This window comes from Dermacentor andersoni, chromosome 3, assembly GCF_023375885.2.
Source record: "Dermacentor andersoni chromosome 3, qqDerAnde1_hic_scaffold, whole genome shotgun sequence".
Lineage (NCBI taxonomy): Eukaryota > Metazoa > Arthropoda > Arachnida > Ixodida > Ixodidae > Dermacentor > Dermacentor andersoni.
Genome location: NC_092816.1, coordinates 194,812,557 through 194,835,283, shown reverse-complemented (window position 1 = coordinate 194,835,283; position 22,727 = coordinate 194,812,557). Strand labels below are relative to the sequence as shown.

The window sequence follows — 22,727 nt, the reverse complement described above, 5'->3', positions numbered from 1 at the left end:
TGTCTCATCAGGCGTGCCACAAGGCTCCGTTCTTGGATCGCTTTTATTCCTGATTTTTGTTAAGGATATTTCTGTGGGTATTTCGCCGCGCATAATGCGTTTGTTTACCGACGATTGTGTTTTATATCGGCGGGTTAGGAACGCAAGTAACGGCGTTTCCTTGCAGGATGATTTCGATTGTATTGCAAGGTGGTGCCACAAGTGGCAAATGAAGTTGAATCCAAAAAAGTATGCGCACATGCGCGTTTAAAAAAAAACAAATAATAGCAGCTTACACTATAAATATGCATGTGATTACTACCGAACCAACATGCAAATATCTTGGCGTTGTTTTATCGCACGACTGTTCATGGCATGCCAATATTGATTATGTTGTTGGTAAAGCAGCAAGGGCTCTTAACTTTATCCAGCGGAACCTGAGATGGGCACCCCAGAATTTAAAGAACACAGCCTACCTCGCATGTATTAGGCCGATTTCGGAGTACGCATGCCCTGTATGGGACCCGATGCAGGCCAGGCCTACAGATAAGTTTGAAAAAATTCACAATAAAGCTGCGCGGTTTGTTTTAGGGCGGTACAGGCAGAAATACAGCTGTACCGCTATGAAAAGGGAATTGGGTTGGGAATCACTTTCTTTGCGCAGAAAAAAAACTGCGTTTCAAGTTTTCTTTCGTGTTATTCATGGTAACACTGGAATTGCTTGCGATAGCTACTTTGACGAACCCAATTAGATGTCCAGTAGAAATGACCACCGGCACAAAGTGAAAGAGTACCGTGCAAGGACAACTATGTTTTACAAATCCTGCTTTGTGATGACTATCGGAGATTGGAACTGGCTTCAAGAGATGCAAGTGTGCTGTATAGATGAAGAAGTGTTTTATTTAGGCCTGTGACCCCCCTGCTGTAACGCCTTTTTGGCAAAGCGGGGCACTCACTGAATAACAAATGAAACAAATGCTCGCGGCGGAACGCTATACATGAAGGCGGATTTTGATCGAAATTCGGCATCTTGCATTGACCGTGATGCGGTGGAGGCGAGCGCCATCTGGAAGTGTTTCAGGGAAGCTGGCGCGCCGCGCCGTGGACTCTGTGATATTAACGTGCCGGCGTGTGCAAATGGCGGACGCCGTGTCTGCGCTGTGCATTGTAGACACGCTGGAAAAGGGCGAAACGCTGGAAAAAGGGAAAGAGAGGCGCCCGATTGGGTGCGCCAGTAGTGATGTCGTTGCTCGCCGTCGCAGCCGAGCAGCCGCGCAGCATTTTCTCTTTGGCTCCGAAATGGGTAGGCCACGCTTCATAAGTACTCCTGAGGAGCAGGCAGCCTTCTATCAGCAACGCCGCGATCAGAACTGGGAACGAGTTTTTCTAGCCGTGCCTAAGCGGCAGCCCGGGCACGGGATTAGGCTTGTGCAGCCTAGCGCAAGCAGCAACGGCGTACCGAGGATTATGCAGCCTACGAAGCCGTATTTCATGAACCTTTGTGATTACCCAGTGATAAACACCGGGGCCGCACGTCTCAGCTTGACTAGTTAACCACCTGTACGGATTGCTTGTGCGGGGATCTTTTTTTAAGTTGACGAATTAAAGTTGGCGAGATCGCAGTCCGGTGGAGCATGGAGGGACACAGTAAATGTCTTTCTTGCTTATAGCCTCTGTCACGCCACCTACGGCCCTCCAGCCTAGCTGCTTGCGCTCAGCTCCCCTGCCTACCTGTCTGCCGGCTGAATGCTCAAGATTGATCAAGAACGACGCAGCGAAGCCAGACGAACGCAGGAACCTTCGCTGCGGCAAACTGCGGGGTGACGTCATGAATCCAGGCTATAAATGGGACAACGCTTGCGATGCCAGCCCGCAGTCTGGTGGTACAGCGAGGGACACGGTAAATCTTTTCGTTAATAATAGGTAAGCTGCTTTTGGCGAAGAATTACCGTGTTGTTTGCTCCACCGGACTGCGCTATTTTTAGAGTACAATCATAGAGAGAGATACCTACGTAAAGAGCGTACGTTTGAGCCGTTTCATAGCCGAGCAAGTAAGGGTCTGACCACCTGCCCGATGACGTAGCCATTTGGGCTTCCACTTTATTTATTTATTATTTATTTCAGAATACTGCAGGCCATTGCTTGGCCCAAGCAGGAATGAATTTACATTGTTACATAATCAAGAGAATAAAATTTATACAATATTAGCAGCACAAGGATACAAAATATACATATTAGCAGGTAAGTAGACGATGTAACGGATGATAAAAATTTAGTGAGGAAAAAACAGATGCCGGTAATGAATTCCAATCTTGCACTGTTCTAGGGAAAAAACTGTATTTAAAGCTGTTAGTTTTGGCGAAGAGGGGAGCAAGTGAATGCTCATGAACGCTCCTTTCGCTCATGAACGCTCATGCGCACTTTACCTCAAAGTGCGCATCTTATCATACGTCTACGGCGTTACATCCATGTATCCCGTTTCCGTAGAGACGTTGATGCTGGTTTATTAATGTGCCATTGGTTACGCCCACCATGCCACGCTTTTCCACGCGCCACCTCGCTCGTGCGGTAAGGTGTTTATTTTTGTCTGCAGAGAAAATTTTGCTGTTTCTTCCGTTAAGAACATTGTTAGCAAGACACTTGTTATGGAGGGTGAGCGTATTTTGCACGTGTAGCATAGAATGTGAGCCGTGGCATCTGTTCACCGTGCAGCCACGCGTTAGTTTAAGCACCCATCTTTTCCGGAAGAGCATTTGCGTTACATACAGCGCGTGATATTCCAAAATCTACTCACAAGACCTCCGGTTTCAAGCACAGAGCTTGTTATATGTGGCTAACCAGTACCATCCCAAAAACGTTTCATTTGGAGCGGCTCGAGCAGTGTAAAGCGCATTTCGGCATCGTTTTGTCAAGAATCTTTACCTCACCGCACGCTGCCAGGTGCCTCGCCCGGTACACAAGTCCCACTTTTATTTGACGCGTTGCCTGTCATTGCAAAAACGTCCTTCATATAATTTGAGTATTTGTCAAGTCTGTGATCCAGTATTCCTTCTGTCCAATTCCCTGTGTAACCAAGAAAAAATATTAACTTTCTTGAAATGAAGCACTGCTTCCTATGCGTGCAATTGATAAAAGCAGTCCTGAAACAGTAAAGGAATTCCAACAGAAAAAGCCCTGATCGCGTTAATTTTCCAGGCTGCTTCAGTCTTGGTGGTTCTCCAAGAACCTTAGCGTTTTTTTCAGTAACAAGTTTGCGATCCGCGTGTTAATTACGTAAATTTGTACGGCATGCTTAAAAATTAAATAATAAATTTCTTGCGCTCCAAAAGAGACGACGTATTGGACATTTCTGTAGCCATACTAAAACAAGAATGGAAAGCATTGTTATCGAAACCGGAACCAAAAGAGACCTAAACCATGCGTCTGAAATCTCGGAAAACAAAATTAGCGGTCTGACACGCCGGTGCGCTGGCGGCAGTGCCGTAGCTCGGCCGCAGGGTCCTACGGGAGAGTCCGCTCTTTAACACTGTGTTTCTCTATGGTAGAATTATGCCGCAGGATCGCTTGACACGTTCGAAAAGTCTTGAAAACGACGAACATTATTTTACTTGCAAGCAATGCAGTAAAGAGTACCATATTGGTAAATGTGTTGCTGTCGACAAAAATAAATTCGAGAAAATGAATGAGAATGAATTCAAGGTGAGAATGCGACACGTGCAAAATGTCAAGAAAAGATGGTGACACTGATTCTGATAGCACTGGCAGGTAAACATCCTTGCGAAAGAAATGAACTCAGTGAAGAGGGCAGGGCGCTTTGGCTGTGCTAATCGACAATCTAAGCAATATGCTAGCGGAAGAATTCTGTAGACTTAAGAACCTTGAAAGAAAAAAAGGTAGACAAGCACTGTGCCACAACTGAGACTATCGAATAGCCAATAGAATATTGAGCAGCTAAGTTTAAAGACCTCCTGACACAGGTCGAGAAGCAGCAAAGACAAATTGCTGTATTGAAGAAAACCTCACAAGTACTGCAATAAAACACAAAGAGGAAGAGAAATCTCAAAGCTGAGACAATGTGTTAAAAGTGCTGAGCAGTACTCGAGACAAAAAAGTGTAGGGATACATGGTCTTCCACATGCAGAAGGTCAGGAACTGTTTTCGCTCTTCGCCCCCTTCGAAATGCGGCCGCCACGGCCGGGATTCGATCGCGCGATCTCGTGCTCAGCAGCCCATCACCATAGCCACTGAGCAACAACGGTGTGTACTCGAGCGGCCAGTTGAGCAGCAATTCTGTGTGCATGCTCCAGCTTTCTGTCACGCTCGGAAAAACATTTTTTATAGTACGTATTGAGAAACAGAAAGCTGCATCGTGAGTTTCTCATGCTGTTCAACAGTTATCTCATAGACCCTTTTCATCTAAATATAATATTTCAGAAATGGAATAACTAATTACGCAAAATTACCGAATAATGCGGAATGAAAAAAAGATACTTTGAACATCTCTAAGGAACGCAAAGAACATTACCTTTGCTCGGTCCACCTACGTGGCTCTTGCCTATATGTACACTCTGGCTAAAGTTAGCTGGGTCACCCTGTATGAAGGGTTTGACACGTCACTTGTGCCAAAATTTACATATATATTAATATATATATATATATATATGCGAGTGCCATTTATACAGAGAGAACTAGGGTAATATCATTTGCCGTTCCATGGAGCAAGCCAGACTGTTCATGTGATTCGCCGACACTATGTTATTATTAGGATTACCTTTTAAAATATTACAATCAGAGCAAAATTGCCAAGAAGGGTATTGTAGACCATGTAGTGCATAAATTTTTTCCAGGTGTGAAAAGAGCCCGCGAAACACAAAAGCGTGCCGGAGGGCTACTCACGCAGCACTTCTCGCGGGCTTCGCGGGCTCCTCACCAACGCAGCGTTCCTGTTTGAAACTGGCTGGATGGGAACGTTAGGAATGTGATCCTGCGGTAAATATAGGCAACCTTCTACAACCGTGTCTGTCAACCATTCTGGCAATGTCAGCTTTTTTCAGTACGTCGCACGTGAACTTTGTCAGCTGCCCCTTATATCGGAGTTCCCTACGGATATCCGGCACATCAAAGGCACCGAAAACGAGACAACTGATGCACGCACCCGCATCACCTCCCTCGGCACTTCTACATCAACTGTTCACTGGGAATGTCAAGCTCTGGCGCAGATAGAGCACCCTGAGCTGCAAGCGCTGCGTGACCATCCCGGTTCCCTTCGCCCAGAACTTGTTCCTCACCCGTTTCTGCCTGGCTGGTGGGACGTGTCAGCGGCTGCAACTCGCCCCTTCATCCCGGCTGCCTTCCGTCGTGCTGTGTTCCTATCCCATCGCGACAACTGCAATCCCAGCATTCGTGCCACGTAGCGCCTCGGTACAAAGTTCTGCGTCTGGCCAAGCATTCAAACTGATGTTTTCCAGTGGGCACGTTCGTGCCTCACGTGCCAGACTGCCGAAGTGACCCGCCTCACGAAGACTGCCTCGCAGTCTTACTTGCCACCTGGCTGTCGCTCTGGTCACGCCCATTTTTATTTGGTTGGACCACTTCCTCCCTCTTACGACTGCTACCGGTGCATTCTAACAATGATTGACTGCCTCTCTCGTTGGCCCAAAGCCGTGCCCATTCCACACATCACTGCGGAAACGGTCGCCAAATCCTTCGTTTCAGCATGCCCCAGCGTAGTGACCACTGATCGCTGCCGGCAATTTCACTGAACCTTCGTCACTTCCCTCAACCGCCGGCTAGGCGCTAAACATTGCTGTACTCTGCACATCACCCCTTTGCCAACTACATGGCTGAGTGGCTGCAACACCATCATCTCAAGGCTGCCCTCACTGCGCGCCCGTATCGGGCGCACTGGGTCGACCACCTTCCTATGCTGCTTCTCGTCATATACGCGCTGTCCTTGGTCGGAACCTTGGTTTTTTCTGGATGACCTCGTCCGTGATGCACACCTGCGGTTCCCTGGAGACTTGTTCGTTAGTGCGGACCACTCGCGTCAGCCTCTGCAGTACCTTCGATGCCTACAAGACTGCAATCAGAAACTGCGCCCCGTTCCGCCTCGATCTTCGGACCACAGTATTTTGGTGCACCCGGACCTTGCGTCGTCGACCCACGTTTTTCTCAAACGATACGCTATAAAGGCCGCTTTTAGACCCTCCTACGATGGGCCGTACCGTGTGCTCCACAAGACGCCGAAGTCAGCCACCGTACTGCTAAATGGTCGCGAAGGGGTAGTCTCATTAGACCACCTCAAACCGGCGCGCCTCGACAAGCCTCTCACGGAGCTCCCCGTGGATGTCGCCGGCGTATCAGCGGATCCGCACGTAACGTAACTCAGACAGCACCGTCTTCACTTCGTCAACGAGTACATTTTGCTGTTCCGTCGCGGTGGGGGCCCTGTAGCGCCCACCGACGCCGCTAGGCGCGGACGCTAAAGGCTGGCGCTCTCGGTCGCCGATGCAAAAAAGATGACGAAAATAAAATTGGGCGGCTCGTGCTCGCGGCGCAAACACGGCACGCACTGGTCGGTTCTCAAAGCTTGCTGCGCTGGGCCTCTGGTCCTGGCGATCCGCTGCAACTTCTCGGTTCACGACAGTTGCTTGTTCTCAATATTGTGGAAATGGTGCCCCTACCTCCCCACATCCGCTGTATTCCATGCCTTTCTTGTCAATAACGGGCATCGGTGCTAAACTGCAGCTATTTCCTGTAACGGAAGTAGTGCGATTTTGCTTAGCTTATAGGAGCGCCTAGGATGCGTTGGCGCAGATCCCCAAGCAAAGTCAGCTGAAAAACTCTTCTTTCCGTGCTGACCGCTCTGACGTCTTACGATCTACATTTTCTAAACTGCATTATTGCCATTGCAATGACGGTCTGATTGGCTTTGGAAGAATGTAATTAGTCGAGCCCATCGCTGCCCTCTTCATATACCGCAAAAAAGCATTTTGTCCGTAAACTGGTACATACAACACTATCGAAGTTCGTACAAAGTGAACACGCAAATAGAAGAGTTTTCTTTGCAATGTGTGTCTCACCTGCCGATGCATCTTGTTTAGCACACCCAGAAGATAACTTCTAAATGTGCGATTGGACCGCGGTATTTTATATAGGCGAAATGCCCAATCAACATTTGTGCAGGAATTTATATGACTACAATGAAACGCAGTATGTGTGGTAAGAAGCACAAGACTCGCACTTAACATATTATTCTTGACTTATTTACTTGAAATGAATTAGTACTTGTAAAAAGTAAATAAACGACAAGAAATTTGATCATGTACTTATTATGTATTTTATTATGTACTTTATCAGGCATAGCAGAAACATTTTTCATGTCACACAAAGATAAAAGAAGGTACACTTTTTTTGCTGAAACCAAGCAAACATTACAGAGCTTTGGTTCCTTTAGCCGCAAGGCAGCTGGCGTCTGATCGAATGTATCTGTATGAAGGCCCACACAACAAGTCAAAAATGAAGTGGCAGTGGATATTTTCTTTGTTCATGGCAGTTTGAGCAATATACACCCAGCATTCTTTTGCTGCAAAAAACAAACAAACGAATAATTGAGTGGAGTGAAAGATCGCTTTCAAAGTAAGCAATGCAAGGAAATCGCGTTACCTTACTGCAGTCTTTTTTTATGTAACTTCGACCAAAGAGTAAATGCAGTAACCTCGTGCACGCACAAGATCAGCCGCACATAGTTTTTCATTTTCTTCGCTGACGAAGAATTTTTTTTAAACGCTCGCTAACATAATTTAAGCTCATTATCGAAAATGAGACTTAAATATGCAGCAGCACATATCGTGGGTTTTGCAGCTGTAACATGTTTCCAGTTGGTCCCTTATTCTTAAAAAAGAACGTCTAAGAATTTAACTAATCGGTCTTAACTGATCCATTAGCAAGTGCGGTATATTGTTGGTCTGAGTAGCTTAGAACAATTTTAAAAACCATGCTGTTGGTTTCATCTGTCAACTCAGCGCGACGTATTTGAAACTTTGGTCAAATTTATTATTTCTTTTTTGTAGTTGTGGAGTTTATGTGGCCGCATCCCGATCTCATTATAAGCACTTGGTTGTGGAGATCTCTGAGGATATTGACCACCTGGGGGGTCTTGCAATGCACAGCAAACTGGCCTTTTTGCATTTGACCCCTACCGAAATTTGGCCGCCACGGCCGGAATTTGAGTCCGCGAATTCATGCTCAGCAGTACAGCCCCTCGGCTGCTAAGCCACCACGATGGATTGGTGAAAGTTATGTGAACTTTTCAGTACCGTGTAAAAAAACGCAAATGCTCAGCATTGATCACTTCTAGCTAAGAAGAAAGCATAGCTCACTCGACGCAGCTGGGCATGCAACGAATACAATATGTTTAGCCTTTTCTAGGAGAGCCTCGTTTCTTCGTCAGCACAATGAAACTACTAAGCTTCGCACGAGGAAAATACAACAGCTTTGAACAGTTGCTAATTTCCGTAACTTTGAACTTTATATAGCAAGTGAAGTGTTCGTAGTACCCTTACGAACGGTGTTTTATTTGTTTGCGCAATTTGCTGATCTCTTCAAGAAAGTTCACGCAGGAGTGAGAATCGCTACTTGTCAGTAAAACGGGTGGCGAGTTGCTTTGGTCCATTGTCTAATCTTTCGTTAACAATCCCGCAGTGATTACAACGCATGAGAACGAAGAGCAACGATATGTGGGCAAAACACTGTTACTTTATTAGGAACCACCGCCACAAATTTTTCATTTAGTCACGACATCGCGTCTAATTTGCTAAGGAATCTGAGGCGATGAGCGTGCCCTTTAGCTAACAAATGTGCCAAATAACCACAGCGCTTTGTTAACGGTACTAACGAAGGAGGGTTCCAAGAATTGCATTTTTTTACCCGTTACCTGTAGTCTGCCGTTTAGGTGCCTGTTTTTTTTGTTGTTTCGTGTTGACACGACGTCGGCACATCGAGTCATCGTCCATGTTGACTCATCGTTTGCCGAACTGAAAATTTTCCGTCAGGGGAAGATTTTCAGCACTGTGTACACAGAACGTTTTGGCCTTCGCGCTTTGTGATCGGTCTGCCAACAGGCGCCGTCTAGGTATGTTGCGTGAAGTGTCACGGCGTAGTGTGGCGGAAGCCACGATGACAGCGGCTCACGAATCGAGGGAACGCCAATGATGCTTCGCGCCTCTGGTTACACAAGAATGGTAGCTGATACATGGCTGACACAGCACGTGATGATTCCGGCCCTTGCTACGAGTTCCCTCCAAAACTTAGTATGCATGAGTAGCCAGGTATCAACCTCCTCTTCTAAAGATGCGTATGTTATCAAAGTAGATCATTCCATAAGCACTGCACAAAACAGGAGAGGGCGCACACGAGCCACTCATAAACGGTTTCCTACGAGTTCGTGCAATGCATGGCGCATACGTCCCTGATAGCAATTTCCTAAACCTTAACATGCCTAAACATCTCCGTTTAAGCTGCCTGTAGCTATGCTGAAGTAAGAACGACGCCGCACGTGCAACTTAGCAAATATTCCAGCATCTATCTCCGAGCACACATTACACTTCAACGGTTTTCTTGCGATGCAGCGCTTGGTTGACAGCAGCTTTTTAGGCATGTTTTGTATTCCTAATGTTACCTCTATGATCCTGCTTTGGAACAGGGATAGTTGGTTCTATTTTTACAGTAACTGGTATCATGGGCAAAGTCAGTTAAGAAGCAGCCAGAATCGCGCCTAATAAACCAGATAGTAGATTGTAGAGTATAGAGAAGAGCGGCGGTGCCTTGCATCCATGCTTACCACCTGTAGAGCTTTGACTACTGTAGATCTTGCAGTTATCGCAGTCGTTGTACAAAACGTCGAACCTGTGCACGGCACCTGCGAAAACAGATTAGAGCCATGTAAAACAAGCTATTGCTATATATATATATATATATATATATATATATATATATATATATATATATATATATATATATATATATATATATATATATACACACAACACTGACACCAAGGACAACATAGGGGAAATTACTTGTGCTTAATAACTGAAATAAAGAAACGATAACTTAATGGAAATTAAAGGGGTGAAAAAGAACGTTCCACGCCCGCCGCCAAGGTCTCTGAGTGGTGGCGCTGGCTAACACTCCCAGGGTTCTACTAGTACACATAAATACCCAAGAAAGTGGATGGGGAAAGAGCGCCGCGGTAGCTCAGTTGGTAGAGCATCGCCCGCGAAATGCGAAGGTTGTGGGTTCGGTTGCCACCTGCTGCAAGTTGTTTTTTCATCCACTTTAATTTCCATTAATTTATTGTTTCTTTATTTCATTTATTAGGCACAAGTATTTCCCCTATGTTGTCCTTGGTGTCAGTGTTTGTTGGCTTCTGATGGTATGACTAATAAAAATCGGGACCCTCGGTTAACCCCCTCTCTACTCGTTGATATATATATATATATATATATATATATATATATATATATATATATATATATATATATATATATATATATATATGTGTGTGTGTGTGTGTGTGTGTGTATTTGCGCCAACAAAAGTGTGCCGTGATCCACAAGATGAATGAATTTACGTATTACCTTACGTGAAGATAAAATACGGATTTCACATAAAATACACGAAATTTAGAATAACTGCTCGTGCTCATCTTTTTTTTTACAGAAGAAAAATATTGTGACGCTCTTAGGTGCATAGTGGGTTCACGAATGTGACGCGCTTAGGTGCATAGTGGGTTCACGCCTCAAAAAAGAGTATGCGGGGGCACCGGAGGGTAGTGAACGAGGACGACGACGTGTGGCTGGCTGGCTGAATCTCGACAGGCGCTCAGTTGACCAAGGCCATCGCTTCTAACTCTACCCGGCTTCAAAGTAACGCCTTTTGTGGGCGTAACAGAGTGGTGGAGGTGCGAGGTACGACAGAACGTACCACGGAGTCGCAACACCTAGAACTTCGCCGGAGCCGTCGTCTTGCCGGTCTCTTGCCAACGACCTTCCCTATGGCTCAGGACGGAGGTGGACAAATGCCAGCAGTAGTTTCACCTTCTCAAAGGTCAGCGCCAGTTGGACCTTTGCGGCACTACATGGAACCACGCTCGTTCGCGGGAAAAGTGGGTGAAGACGTCGACGAGTGGCTGATGCACTACGCAAGGGTGAGCCGCTACAACCGTTGGGATTCTGTCACTCAGCTTGAATATGTTGCACTCTTTCTGAGTGAGACAGCGCTGATGTGGTATGAAAACCACGAAGACTCCCTAACAACGTGGGAGCACTTTGTCGAGGAAATTAAGAAGTGTTTTGGCGACACCCACGCCAAACAGAAACGCGCCGAGAGGACACTTGCCCAAAGAGCTCAAGCTCCTGGAGAAACATGCACTATTTACATAGAGGAAATCCTCAAGCTGTGCAAAATCGTAAATCCGCAGATGTCCGAGGAAGACAGAGTCGGACATCTCCTCAAAGGAATTGCAGAAGATGTATACAATTTCCTCATAAGTCGGGAACACGTTGATTCCGTATCAGATGTCGTGCGTCATTGCCGTACGTTTGAGACGTTGAAAACACGTCGCATTGTGCCAAAGTTTGGACGCCTGGCGAATGTGACAACCATTGCCAGCGTCGATGAGAGCCCGTCTGCCGATCTTTCGTCTACTATACGGCAGATCGTGCGTGAAGAACTGCTGCGGCACCAGGAACTTGCGCGCGACGTCATACGACAACCTGACGCTTATTACCCGCAACACATGGCGCCTGCCGCACCCTGCGCTTCCTGGCAACCGGCGGTATGTGTCACAGACGTCAACCACAGAGGTGCTCCATGGCCACGTGAGGACACATTTACGCCCGAACACCGACCAGCAGAACACCCTCGCCCCAGCAGGTTTGCACGCAGACCGACCGTTCCTCCTGTGCAGCAGGCTCAGCCGCTCCGCTCTGCTACACGACCCCCCACGGCTGAGCGCTTCGAAGGGCAGTTCATCGATCGTCGTCGTTTACCTGTGTGCTATAGCTGTGGCGACTTGGGTCACATTGCCAGGTACTGCAATCGCCGCCAACCACCGAGGTTCGACCAATCGACGATGTCTAGGCGGTACCGCGCTCCTCTGGGCGAAACATATTCGCCCTCGCACACATATTTAGGGAGCTTGCCTCACCAGCACCCGGAGACGCTACGGAACCGTTCTCCAGCATCCGATCGCAGCTTGACACCACCACCCGCTCCTCGTGTAAGCCGGTCGCCCTCTCCGCGGCGTCGATACCCGTCGCCACCTCCGGAAAACTAGCCAGCGCGGCCGTTGGAGGTGAGGTCGCTGGACAATCTTCGATATCGACAGAGATACCTCCAACCATTTGTATGTTTAAGAATAAGGTGTTTGTATTAATTGACGGGGTTTCATCCATGGCCTTAGTGGACACGGGAGCAACCGTTTCAGTGATGAGTCTTGCGTTTAAAAGCCTCCTAGGACGAAAGGTGATGTTTCGCTGGGACCGTGCCGATACGTTTCGCGGAGTGAGTGGGGAGTTGTTGTATCCTGTGGGCGTGTGTAATGTAGACGTTACCTTGGGTGGTCAAATATTTAACGCGGAGTTCGCTGTTCTACCTCATTCTACGCATGACGTAATCCTGGGTCTTGATTTTTTGAAACTGTGTGGTGCCACCGTCGACTGCAAAACGGGTGAAATCAGTGTAGGTACGAGCTTTGCTGCGGCGTTTATGGAAGCCCCACCGTATCGTGAAAGTGTGCTTTGTGTATCCCGTGATACAGTTGTGCCTCCGTTATCCGCAACGTGTGTTTCAGTCGCCTGTTTCCCCACCACCGACGGAACGTTTGACGCTACCGTGGAGCCCGTTCACCTGAGTTGCATCAAGAGGAATGTACTGATACCCTATTGCACGCTGTCAGTTGTTCAGGGATGCACCAACTTATGGGCCGTAAACTGTTCGAGTGAACCTGCAATACTACCACAGGGTCTGAAACTTGCCGCCTACCATGAAGATCACGTGCTATCGCTCGCCATCCTTACAGAGGCCCTTGATTCTGCGGATGAGCGCCATTTCGCTAATGTCTGCCCTGCGGCGCACTCCTCATTTCTGACTATGGTAAACAAGTCACTATGCACCTAAGAGCGTCACATTTATGTTTTTATGGCATCCGCAGAGCGTAAGCAGCAGATACCTCGGTTGTGCAAGGTGGTGGTTTTATTTTCCATTCTTTATCTGATGGTATCGACCAGAAAATCTTATTCTTGCGCAGGTCATATATAATGATTACACGAGCTTTTTTAACTTCTCCGATCTGATGTTAAAAATCATTTTGTTACTGTGGTATAAATGCTGCTTATTTCCATTTCCTATGTTCTTTCCGTCTTTACACGAGAACCCGTATTACGCTTATCATGCAGAGTATGTTGTACGCTTTATGGTGGTAAAGAAGAAGTCAACGTCCCAAAATGAATCTGCTGTCGTAAAGAAGAACAGAAGTAGTTATGCCGAGCAAATTAGCAAAATCATATTGTTTAGACCTGGTTATCATCGTTGATTGCTAGAAGGTCAATAGAAATAACGCGTGCACTTGCTTAACAATTTCGTGAACGTTTTGTAGGCGACTACAGTGAATAGAATTAACGTAGTTTCAAAACGATTCATGGTGGAGAGTGTTCGCGATCATTGTTTCCTGGCATCGCGTGCCTCTATATACTCAGTGCGACGGCCACTCAGGTCGATGAGGGAGAGCACAACCCACGTGGTCGGAGAGCAAATCGGTAGACCATTGTTTTTCTGTTTGCCCACGCGATATGTTAACCTTAACATCCAGTCGCAAGAGGCTGTCTAGATCGGTGGTTTTTATTCTTTATTTAAAGAGCCCCTCACCATGCCACACAGCAAATTTCGGTTATACGCTGGAAGCTGTTACGTGCCCTCTAAAGAATGTTCTGCCGCAAGAATTTTTCAAGATAGTTCGCTAATAGCAGAGATCAAAATATTTGAAGTGCCACGAACCCATGATTTCAGGAGGTTATGGTCACCGCTATCATAGACGCTGTCTCCACATGTCCCATGTAGCCTCCGTACGCGAAATGCCTACCCTGCGTTCTCCAATAGCGTAGCCGAAAGATTTAATGACACATGCGTCATGGGCTCCGCCTTCATTCTATTCTTTTCTTTTTCTCGCGCTTTTACTGGGTGGCGCAATTTCAGTGACAGTCTCATGCGCGAGTGGTTGCGTTTGTCTCCTTTAGCGCAACGGAAGATTTTGCGCGCTCTGAAAAAGAACACCTGATTACACGTACAAGTTGAGTAATTGCCACAATCACAAGCACTGGGGCCGACGCGAGAGGACGAAGGAGACTCATGGCGGCACTGGAATGCCGGAGAAAGTGACATAGGCTCGTTCTCTGGGTTCGCTACTGCACGACGTGGGAACAAGCAGACGAAACGGAAGTAGATATCTCTTGCTACGGTAAGACGTAAAAGAAAATCACGAAGACATTTGGTTTGTATATTTGATCATTCCCTTAAACTTTAGTTCGTGTATTAAAGCAAAAGAATAAAAACAAATAACTTATGTTGCCTTGAATAACTCTCGAAGTCACGTGTCAGAGTGAGCGAAGTCGTTGCACTACTATGTACGTAGGTGCACTTGTTGCGTGAACCGTCAACTTCCGGGCTGGGAGCGCCGCGCCCGCGAGGAGAAGGGCGAACGGCGTTCGGTTAGAAATTTAGGCTCAATAATTAAAATAAGTTTTCTTGTTTAGCGTGCCAGAAACACGACCTGATTATAATGCATGCCGTTGTGGGGGACTCCGGGTTAATATTGAGCACTTGGGGTTCCTTACCGTGCGCCCAACGCACAGTACACGGGCGATTTTAACATTTCCCCCGTCTAAATGCGGCCGCCGCGGCAGATGTTCGATCCCGCGATCTCTTGCTTAGCAGCGCAACGCCATAGCTAGTAATTAAAGCACCACGGCGGGGTTTCAAGCTCTTGCGACGGCGCGTAGCGATGAAAGGCTAAGACAGACGATCGTTAGCGCGCATTGTATGCACCCTGCTTGCCAGATCAGAATGGCCAGACCTGGTGAGGGGCCCTTTAAGTCTCAAACCATGTTGAAGTCCAATATAAAACTAACGAACGTGTCAAGTGCAGAAGAAAGCCTTCGTCATAAAAGGAAGCGAACGAGAAAGCGAATGACGTGAGCGTGTCTCGCTCCTTTTTCTTGCTTCTGTTCATTTTGGATTTGCATCTTCCTATTCGAAGAACGAGCCAGATATTATTATTTTTCACTGCTCCCTTAGCGTAGAAGAAGGCGAATGTTGTATTACACTCCAGGGGCCCGATAATGTAAAACTGTTCCAGTCTGTTTTTATTCCAATTTCCTGACGTCAAATTTACGTCGCCACCGATGCAACCGTCGGGCGGTAACCCACAGCGTTGTTTGAAAAGCCCAATGAAACGCGCTCTTCGTTTATAGGACGCCACTTTTTCTTTTGTTTTTAAGCGAATAGCATCGCCTACATTGAGCGGATTTTCTTGTAGAATCGCCTGTAAAGAGTCGACGAGCGCGCTAAACTGGACAGGGTTTCAGTAGGGCCTAACCAGCACAGTGAAAGTAGATAACTGGATGAAGAGAGCGATGCCGGCGTCTGCGATTTGCCCGCTTCCGCTTCCTTAGCTTCCGGTGGCTATTAGAATATCGCGGCGGCCAGAAACGGAACGCTCAAAATTCCTCTTGAACGGCTCCTCAGCAAAGAAGTGTTGGCACAGCGACGTCGTATACGTGCCGAAAGGGCTCGATGACGTTATACTTCCACGGAAAAATGAAAAAAAAAATATGTTTGTTATATGAAAATAAACCCATCCTCTCCGACCGCTTTGCGCTAGCGTCAGAGCATTGGCGGACAGCCATCTTCTATTCCTTTCGGAACGAGGCAGCCTACGGCTATTCAGAAAAAAACTAAGTTTTGTTCGGCTTATTAATGCATCTTTAAAGTGTACACACCACTTTGACGCAGTGAGTTTTCGCGGTTTTGTGACGTCGCGTGGCAAACAAGTAAAGTGGGCGCAGCCCGAAAGCATTTCATCAATGGCAGAGTATTATGGCCAAAAAGGCATCGAATCAGAAATAATTATTTTTCTTTCCTTTGGACTAATCATGCATAATCAGTGTGCACACATCACATCAGATCGGGTGCTTTCGCCATTTTCGTGACGTCGCGTGAGAGACAGACGAAGTGGAGGTGCCCCGGAGATTTTTTGACCAATCATGAAAAACAGATTGCAGAATTGGAATAGAAAAATTTGGAATAGGTTTTGGTTGTAGCACCCCTGCAAACAACATTCTCGTCTACATTTTACCCGCTTAAGTGTGTGTAATATATTACATCAAGATCATACTGTTTCAATAAATCAATTTTCTTTGCCCAGAGGTGGTCGTAACATACATATATAACATTTACCGTTAGGAAGGTGTCGTGAGTAGATGACATTCTTGGCACGCTCTCCACCAGTTGATTCATAGGTGCTGTCGACGTAACTGCAAAGGTGATAGAATATGTGCGATTTATAGGTTTAATTCAAGAGCAGATGCTGCTCAGTGTGGCATCACGAAAGGATAAAAAATTGTGCATCTTCCATTTCGCTAATATGCGTAGTTAAACCTTACCACCATTTCTTCGAAGGACCAGCCGCCTTAATCAATAGTAAATTCTTAATCAAAGGTACATTTCTGGAATCAAGGCAATAGTTCAAGGCTGAACAGCTTGCCTACACAGGACACCACAGGGCACACTAACTTCAGGGTACCATATGTGCTAGCGGTATGGAAGCATCTTGTAAACAAAATTTGATACCAAACGTCGTCAGGGTGCATCACTAAGAACGTGTTCTTTTTTTCCTCTAAGGAAGAAAGGAAGGAAGGAAAAAGTGGAGAAGGAAAGGTAGGGAGGTTAACCAGTTTAGCTTAACCGGTTTGCTACCCTACACGTTAGAGAAGGATGGGGGATATTAAATATATCATCTCAATCAATGGGCGGACCATTTCCTATGTCCGAACCCACAGATTCCCTGGAGTAATTATTGACCGAGACCTCTGTTGGAGCCCGCACGTGGCCTACATGAAACAGCGCCTGACAGCAACTTCCCAGGTGTTTAAATACTTGACACGAAAGACGTGGGGGATGTCAGTAGACGCAATGCTTAAACTCTACAGAGCTCTCTTTCTCGGTTTTCTAAGATATAGTCTACCTGTACTGACCAACACCTGCAAGACAAATATTCGTGTTCTGCAGGCAGCACAAGCTCAAGCACTCAGAGTCTGCCTTGGTTTGCCCAGATGCACGTCAAAAGAGGCAACTCTTGCGATTGCTCGGGACCATCCAATGCGAACTCACATTACGGTGGAAGCCCTGAGAACGCACATCAGACATTTTGCACGTGCCACCTATCACCACCTTGCAGCACTACCTTCAGACAGGCACCAATCATCATTCTCTAAAACTATCATCAAATACAACGACAAACTTCCATCGGGCTTCACCGCTGCATCTAAACCATCGATACCCCCTTGGTGTCTTATCAGCCCCACAGTCCATCTCAGTGTACCAGGAATCGGGAAAAAGTCTGAACTGTCGTCGCCTGTGCTGAAACAACTGTCTCTGCTTCTTCTGCACGAGAGGTACGCGGACAGTGAACACATTTATACGGATGGTTCCACAAACATGCAGTGTTCGTCCGGTGCTGTGGTTGTCCCAGCAAAAGCTATTACCATCAGCTTTAGGACTGACCACCCAACATCATCGACATCTGCTGAACTAGCTGCTCTTCGCGCTGCACTTCGCTTCGTCAATCGGGAGCCACCTCGACAATGGTCAATCTTCAGCGACTCAAGGGCAGCCCTACAATCTGTACTATCAGCTCTGCGTCGCGGGCCATTCGAACAGCTCGTATTCGACATTAGATGCCTACTACATACATCACAGGAGAAAGGACACCACGTGACGTTTCAGTGGCTGCCAAGTCACTGCGGCGTCACTGGAAACGAAGATGCGGATAATGCCACTCGGGCAGCTCTTGAAGACGCACAAGAAGAGGCCATACCGCTTTCACGATCCGACGCAGCTAGCAGACTTCGAGTGCTTGCACAGGAGATCACGCTATCTCTATGGTGCACACCAAACAGCCAGACCAACCAGAGCAACCGTCAATACCATTTGCCCTCGTTGATGCATCTCTATATGCCAACTGGACTCCGCCGAAGAGAGGCGACCCTGCTTTATCGCTTATGGCTAGGGGTAGCTTTCACGAAATCTTACTCCTTCCGCATTGGAATGGCCGACAACGCTCTCTGTAATGCCTGTCTTTGCGAGGAGATGCTGGAACATATTCTGTGCGACTGTCCTGAATATAATGTTCAGCGACAGTACCTGGCATCTGTTCTAGCGCACCTTGACAGTAGACCATTGTCCCTCGACACGATTTTCACATGCCGCCGACAGAAGACATCGCAGGTGAAGGCGACAAAGGGACTACTTCGATTTTTGAAAGAGACTGGATTGGACAAGCGGCTGTGAGAGTGATGTCACGTACCATGCCAGATTGATGGACTCCAACGGACGATGTGTGTGTGCTGTGCTATGTGCTCTCTCTCCCTCTCCCCCTTTTCCTCTAAGGCTTGTCCACTATAGTATATTCGCTGTTATCGCTCTGATAACACCGTTGTCAATAGGTCTTAAAGAATATTTATTGTGCAGGCTGCAGCATACAATACTCGGACGTTATTTCCTTGGATGTTAGCAGTGCACAAGCCAGTAATGACTAATGAGCAACTCACTCTTTTGAAAGTGTGGCCATGTGCTCGAAGGAGTCGCAGGGTTGGAGATTCAAAGGGAACACTTCAGGGGTTTGTTACTACAGACGGCAAGTAAGAACACAATTCATTTCTGTCACGCACCTTGAAATTCCCTTGCATTTTTTCGCCGAACACGCGAAGTGTGGACTTAATGGACGTCTGTAAGTTTGTCTCAATGTATAGGCGCCTAAAAGATATATTCTATTGGCATTTCACTACCGTATTTTTATGAACTTCTTAAGAAGAATTTGTGCCACCCACGTCCAAATAGAATCTTAGTGCTGCAACAGTGGGCATTTTTTAGCGAAAATCAAAGCGAAAAGTTGTTTCTGGCGCTTAACATCACTTTGGATCTTTAGCACCGAATATGTAAAAAAGTGAACACTTTACCATTCAGTTTCACATTGAGTTCATCAGCAAATATTGCCTTCCCCCCCCCCCCCCCGTCTCTAAACAAGGACATAATTATAGTAAAACATCATTATAACGAAGTTCTTGGGACAGTAATTGAACGTCGTTAGAAACCAATGTCGTCGTTTAGAAGGTCAGACGCTGTAAACGAACCATAGCTGTGACCTGAAGTGTACTCTAAGAGCACGGGAGATTACGAAATGTATGTTAAAACAAAGGCAGACGCGATACTGCTCGCGTTGAAGTGGCTAAGTTATGCTGACGCCTATGATAACAGATTCCTATGTAGGTCACCGTCGCATGATGCGGTCCAATTGTCATACATCTAACAGGAGCACGAATTCATAAACGAAACCACTGCAGCTTCCTCACAATAAAAAGAAGGTTTTTCCGTTGAGGAATTTCCCTTCGTGCAGCCATTGGGCCAACCCAGGACCCTCGTCTTTCTCGCACAGTCGCTCTCCCTTTAGAGCCATCCAGGAGGCTAGGCGATCACTGAGCGAGGCTACAGTAATCGAGAACGCGCCGCACCCAAACACGCAATAGGCGATGAGTTATGTGCAGGTCCTCAAGGCGGATAAATGTTTTCATTCGACAAAGTCGTGACGCCCAAATGAAAGGTCATACAGGTTTCTGTTCTCAAAAGAAGGCTTCGCAGTTAAATAAAAACTTTTTGGTCGTGAGGGGCTCTAATCCGGCTCAAACGCCTATCAGGGAGGGACAGCTGCTGTACTATCTGATCTAATCAGAACGTTAGGTGATTACAGTGCGACGCCGGATTAACCATGACTTGAAGTGCTGGAAAGCTGAACTTGAACTTAAAAGCTCTTTGACAAAATGACGGGTAATCTTCCTCGCTAGATAATTTGAAATGAATGAGAATATAAGAAGCCTCTGCTTTAACGGTAGTTGGCTCAATTTCTGTTTCTCACTTCAAGTAACCGAATACTTTGGCCTTCCCCTGCTGTATCTTGGCTTTTTGCATAATTGTGACGGTAGAGTGACCGCGCCTCAAGACATGACAGTCTCTGGTTGGCTCAGAACTATTACTTTAGTTACAATTTTCTTTCAGAGCAACTAGATTTTGTTACCTATGTATTTGGGTGATCTTTTGCCGTGGGTACCGCTTATGAAACTTCTTCCATATTGCGGATTTCCGCAGAACCACCGTGCGCGGAAACAAAAATATTTTTTTTTTTTGCATGAGCTTAGACAGCACATGTTCCGCATTTTACTTTTTCTTGACCTAAACGAAGCGGGATCAAGCATATCTGGTCTTCAGCTTGCCCTATCGCTCATGCTATCAAATTATTCATTAGTGATAAAGATGTACATGTAACTAATGGTTAAATCTAAATATGCAGTCGGGTATTTTATATCCTTCCTGGGAGTGTGAATTCCAGTTAGCATGAACACTCAGCGCCCTTGCTCAGTGGTTGTTCAACGTTGTCTAAGCAGGGTTTCCGAAATGTGGTTCGAAAGCGCCTGAAATGACACTGTAGTTGGTTTCCGAATGTGCGAATCCAGTGACTGGAAACGAACACGCGAAACCGCTGTATATAGTCCTCGTGCGCCGCCTATAGAGGCGTCACTGAAAGCCATCTAGCGGACGCTTCCGACAGTACACGCGGGAGCAGTAGCAAACGGCAACCCTTTGCAGCAAGGAAGGCTGAAGTTCGCGGCTGCGATTTCTCCTCTGTTAGGGTGCCAGGCTGCTTCTTCTGCGGTGACAGCTGTAGGGAAGATGCTGACCTCTGTGCGAGCGGGTATGAACACGATGTTACCGGTGTTTGAGACAACAAGGCCCACATACGTGCAAGGTGTGTCCCGCAGACAAACGCCATGAACCCCATTTACATGACGTGGAGATCATGTTCACTAGCCGATAACTTCTGTTGAGTGATGCGATCTCTCGATGGTTTTTTTTGTATTCTACCCTTGCCGCAATGCTGCTTCTGTACCTGAATAATAAACACCCGTCGTTAGTGCAAACTTATATCAAACAAATCCGCACGGTGCAATGTCTGCATATGCCGTTGTGATTTTTATGCCGATGAATACATGTGACATCGCATAATAAGTGCAGTGGAAGTCGCCTCAAGAAGAGTAATTGCCAATTTATTGATGGAAATGCGTACACTAGCCAACGAAGTCACCAAACACACGCGTTAATAAAAGCGCGTGTTAGTGCTGTACCGCCGATGCGATTCTGCTGCATACGCCGATGAACTACCGGTCCCGCTGGAGTTTGTGCAATTTTAAATTCCCCAAGGGAGCTGCTTGGAAACGTACAAAGCTAAAGACTGACTAACTTTTTAGTACTTTTTTATATTACTAGAGAGAGGTGCCACGTGATATATTTAAAGGCAGAGCAGCGCCAGCCAAATTTGATGAGCGCTGGCGGCAAGCCCCGGTTCAGACGTCTGCAGCGTAAGTATAAGAAAGAATTCAGTTGAGTACAAAACTCACATGCATGAATGGACTACGTTGTGAAACAAACAAATCACTCGGCGTGTTAAGTTTGCTCAGGCAGCATCGAGGTGTGATGACTTCCCAAACGGGACACGAACATTTCAGCGAGAAATGGAACAAAAATACCATATGCAGCAGCTATTAGCAATTCTCGCCCTGAACTACCTATTTTCTAAACTCATTTCCAAAAACGCAAACAATATTTAAGATGCCTTCGGGCGAAAAATAAAGCTGTTAAAGAAGCACTTCCTTGGTATCATTCCGATAAGACACAGCGTGATTTATACCCTTTCCAAACAAGGCAGGGTGAAAACTTCGCAGCTCAAAGGAATCGACAAGAGTTATGCATGGAGCAATTAGCAACAGTCAAACATGTGCAAAGCCACGCATAAAATAGATGTAAAAACATGAAGTGTGCGACAGCTGGTGCGAGGATTTACCGCGCCACATGAAACCAACAATTTCAGTTCTTGCAAACTTCAGTAGCTTTAACATACAACGCAATGCGCTCGTGCAGTCGTGCTGCCTAGCTAGCGTACCGCGATAAAGAAGCGGAAAACAATATAAGCGGCAAACAGCATTCCGAGCTTTAGCGAAATGCCTTTAAACCTCATGCTGCACTGCAGACGAACTTCGTTGCTCACGCGTCTATGATCGAGTGGAAAAAAACACCGACGGGACAAAGAAAAGGATGAGAACAAGAAATTTCCCTTCGAAGCGACGATCCATTTTTGCTACCGTTGCTCCCGCTGATGAGGCTTTGCCGGGAATGATTAGAACCGTATCGCCGGCACGTTTTCACCGGTATTTGAGTGGAAAAAAACACCGACGAGACAAAGAAAAGGATGAGAACAAGAAATTTCCCTTCGAAGCGACGATCCATTTTTGCTACAGTTGCTCCCGCTGATGAGGCTTTGCCGGGAATGATTAGAACCGTATCGCCGGCACGTTTTCACCGGT

General features: G+C 46.6%; 1 protein-coding gene across 1 annotated transcript in view; it reads right to left on the bottom strand.

Moving 5' to 3' along the window:
- Nucleotides 1-7,294: 7,294 nt before the first annotated feature.
- Nucleotides 7,295-22,727, bottom strand: part of LOC129382927 (uncharacterized) — a 30,327-nt gene continuing 14,894 nt past the window's right edge. The window contains exons 3-5 of the mRNA XM_055067145.1: nucleotides 16,495-16,571; nucleotides 9,821-9,898; nucleotides 7,295-7,564 (exon numbers count right to left, since the gene is read on the bottom strand). Coding sequence (XP_054923120.1) covers nucleotides 7,413-7,564; nucleotides 9,821-9,898; nucleotides 16,495-16,571 — 307 coding nt within the window. The 3' untranslated portion in view covers nucleotides 7,295-7,412. The remainder of the gene's footprint in view (nucleotides 7,565-9,820; nucleotides 9,899-16,494; nucleotides 16,572-22,727) is intronic.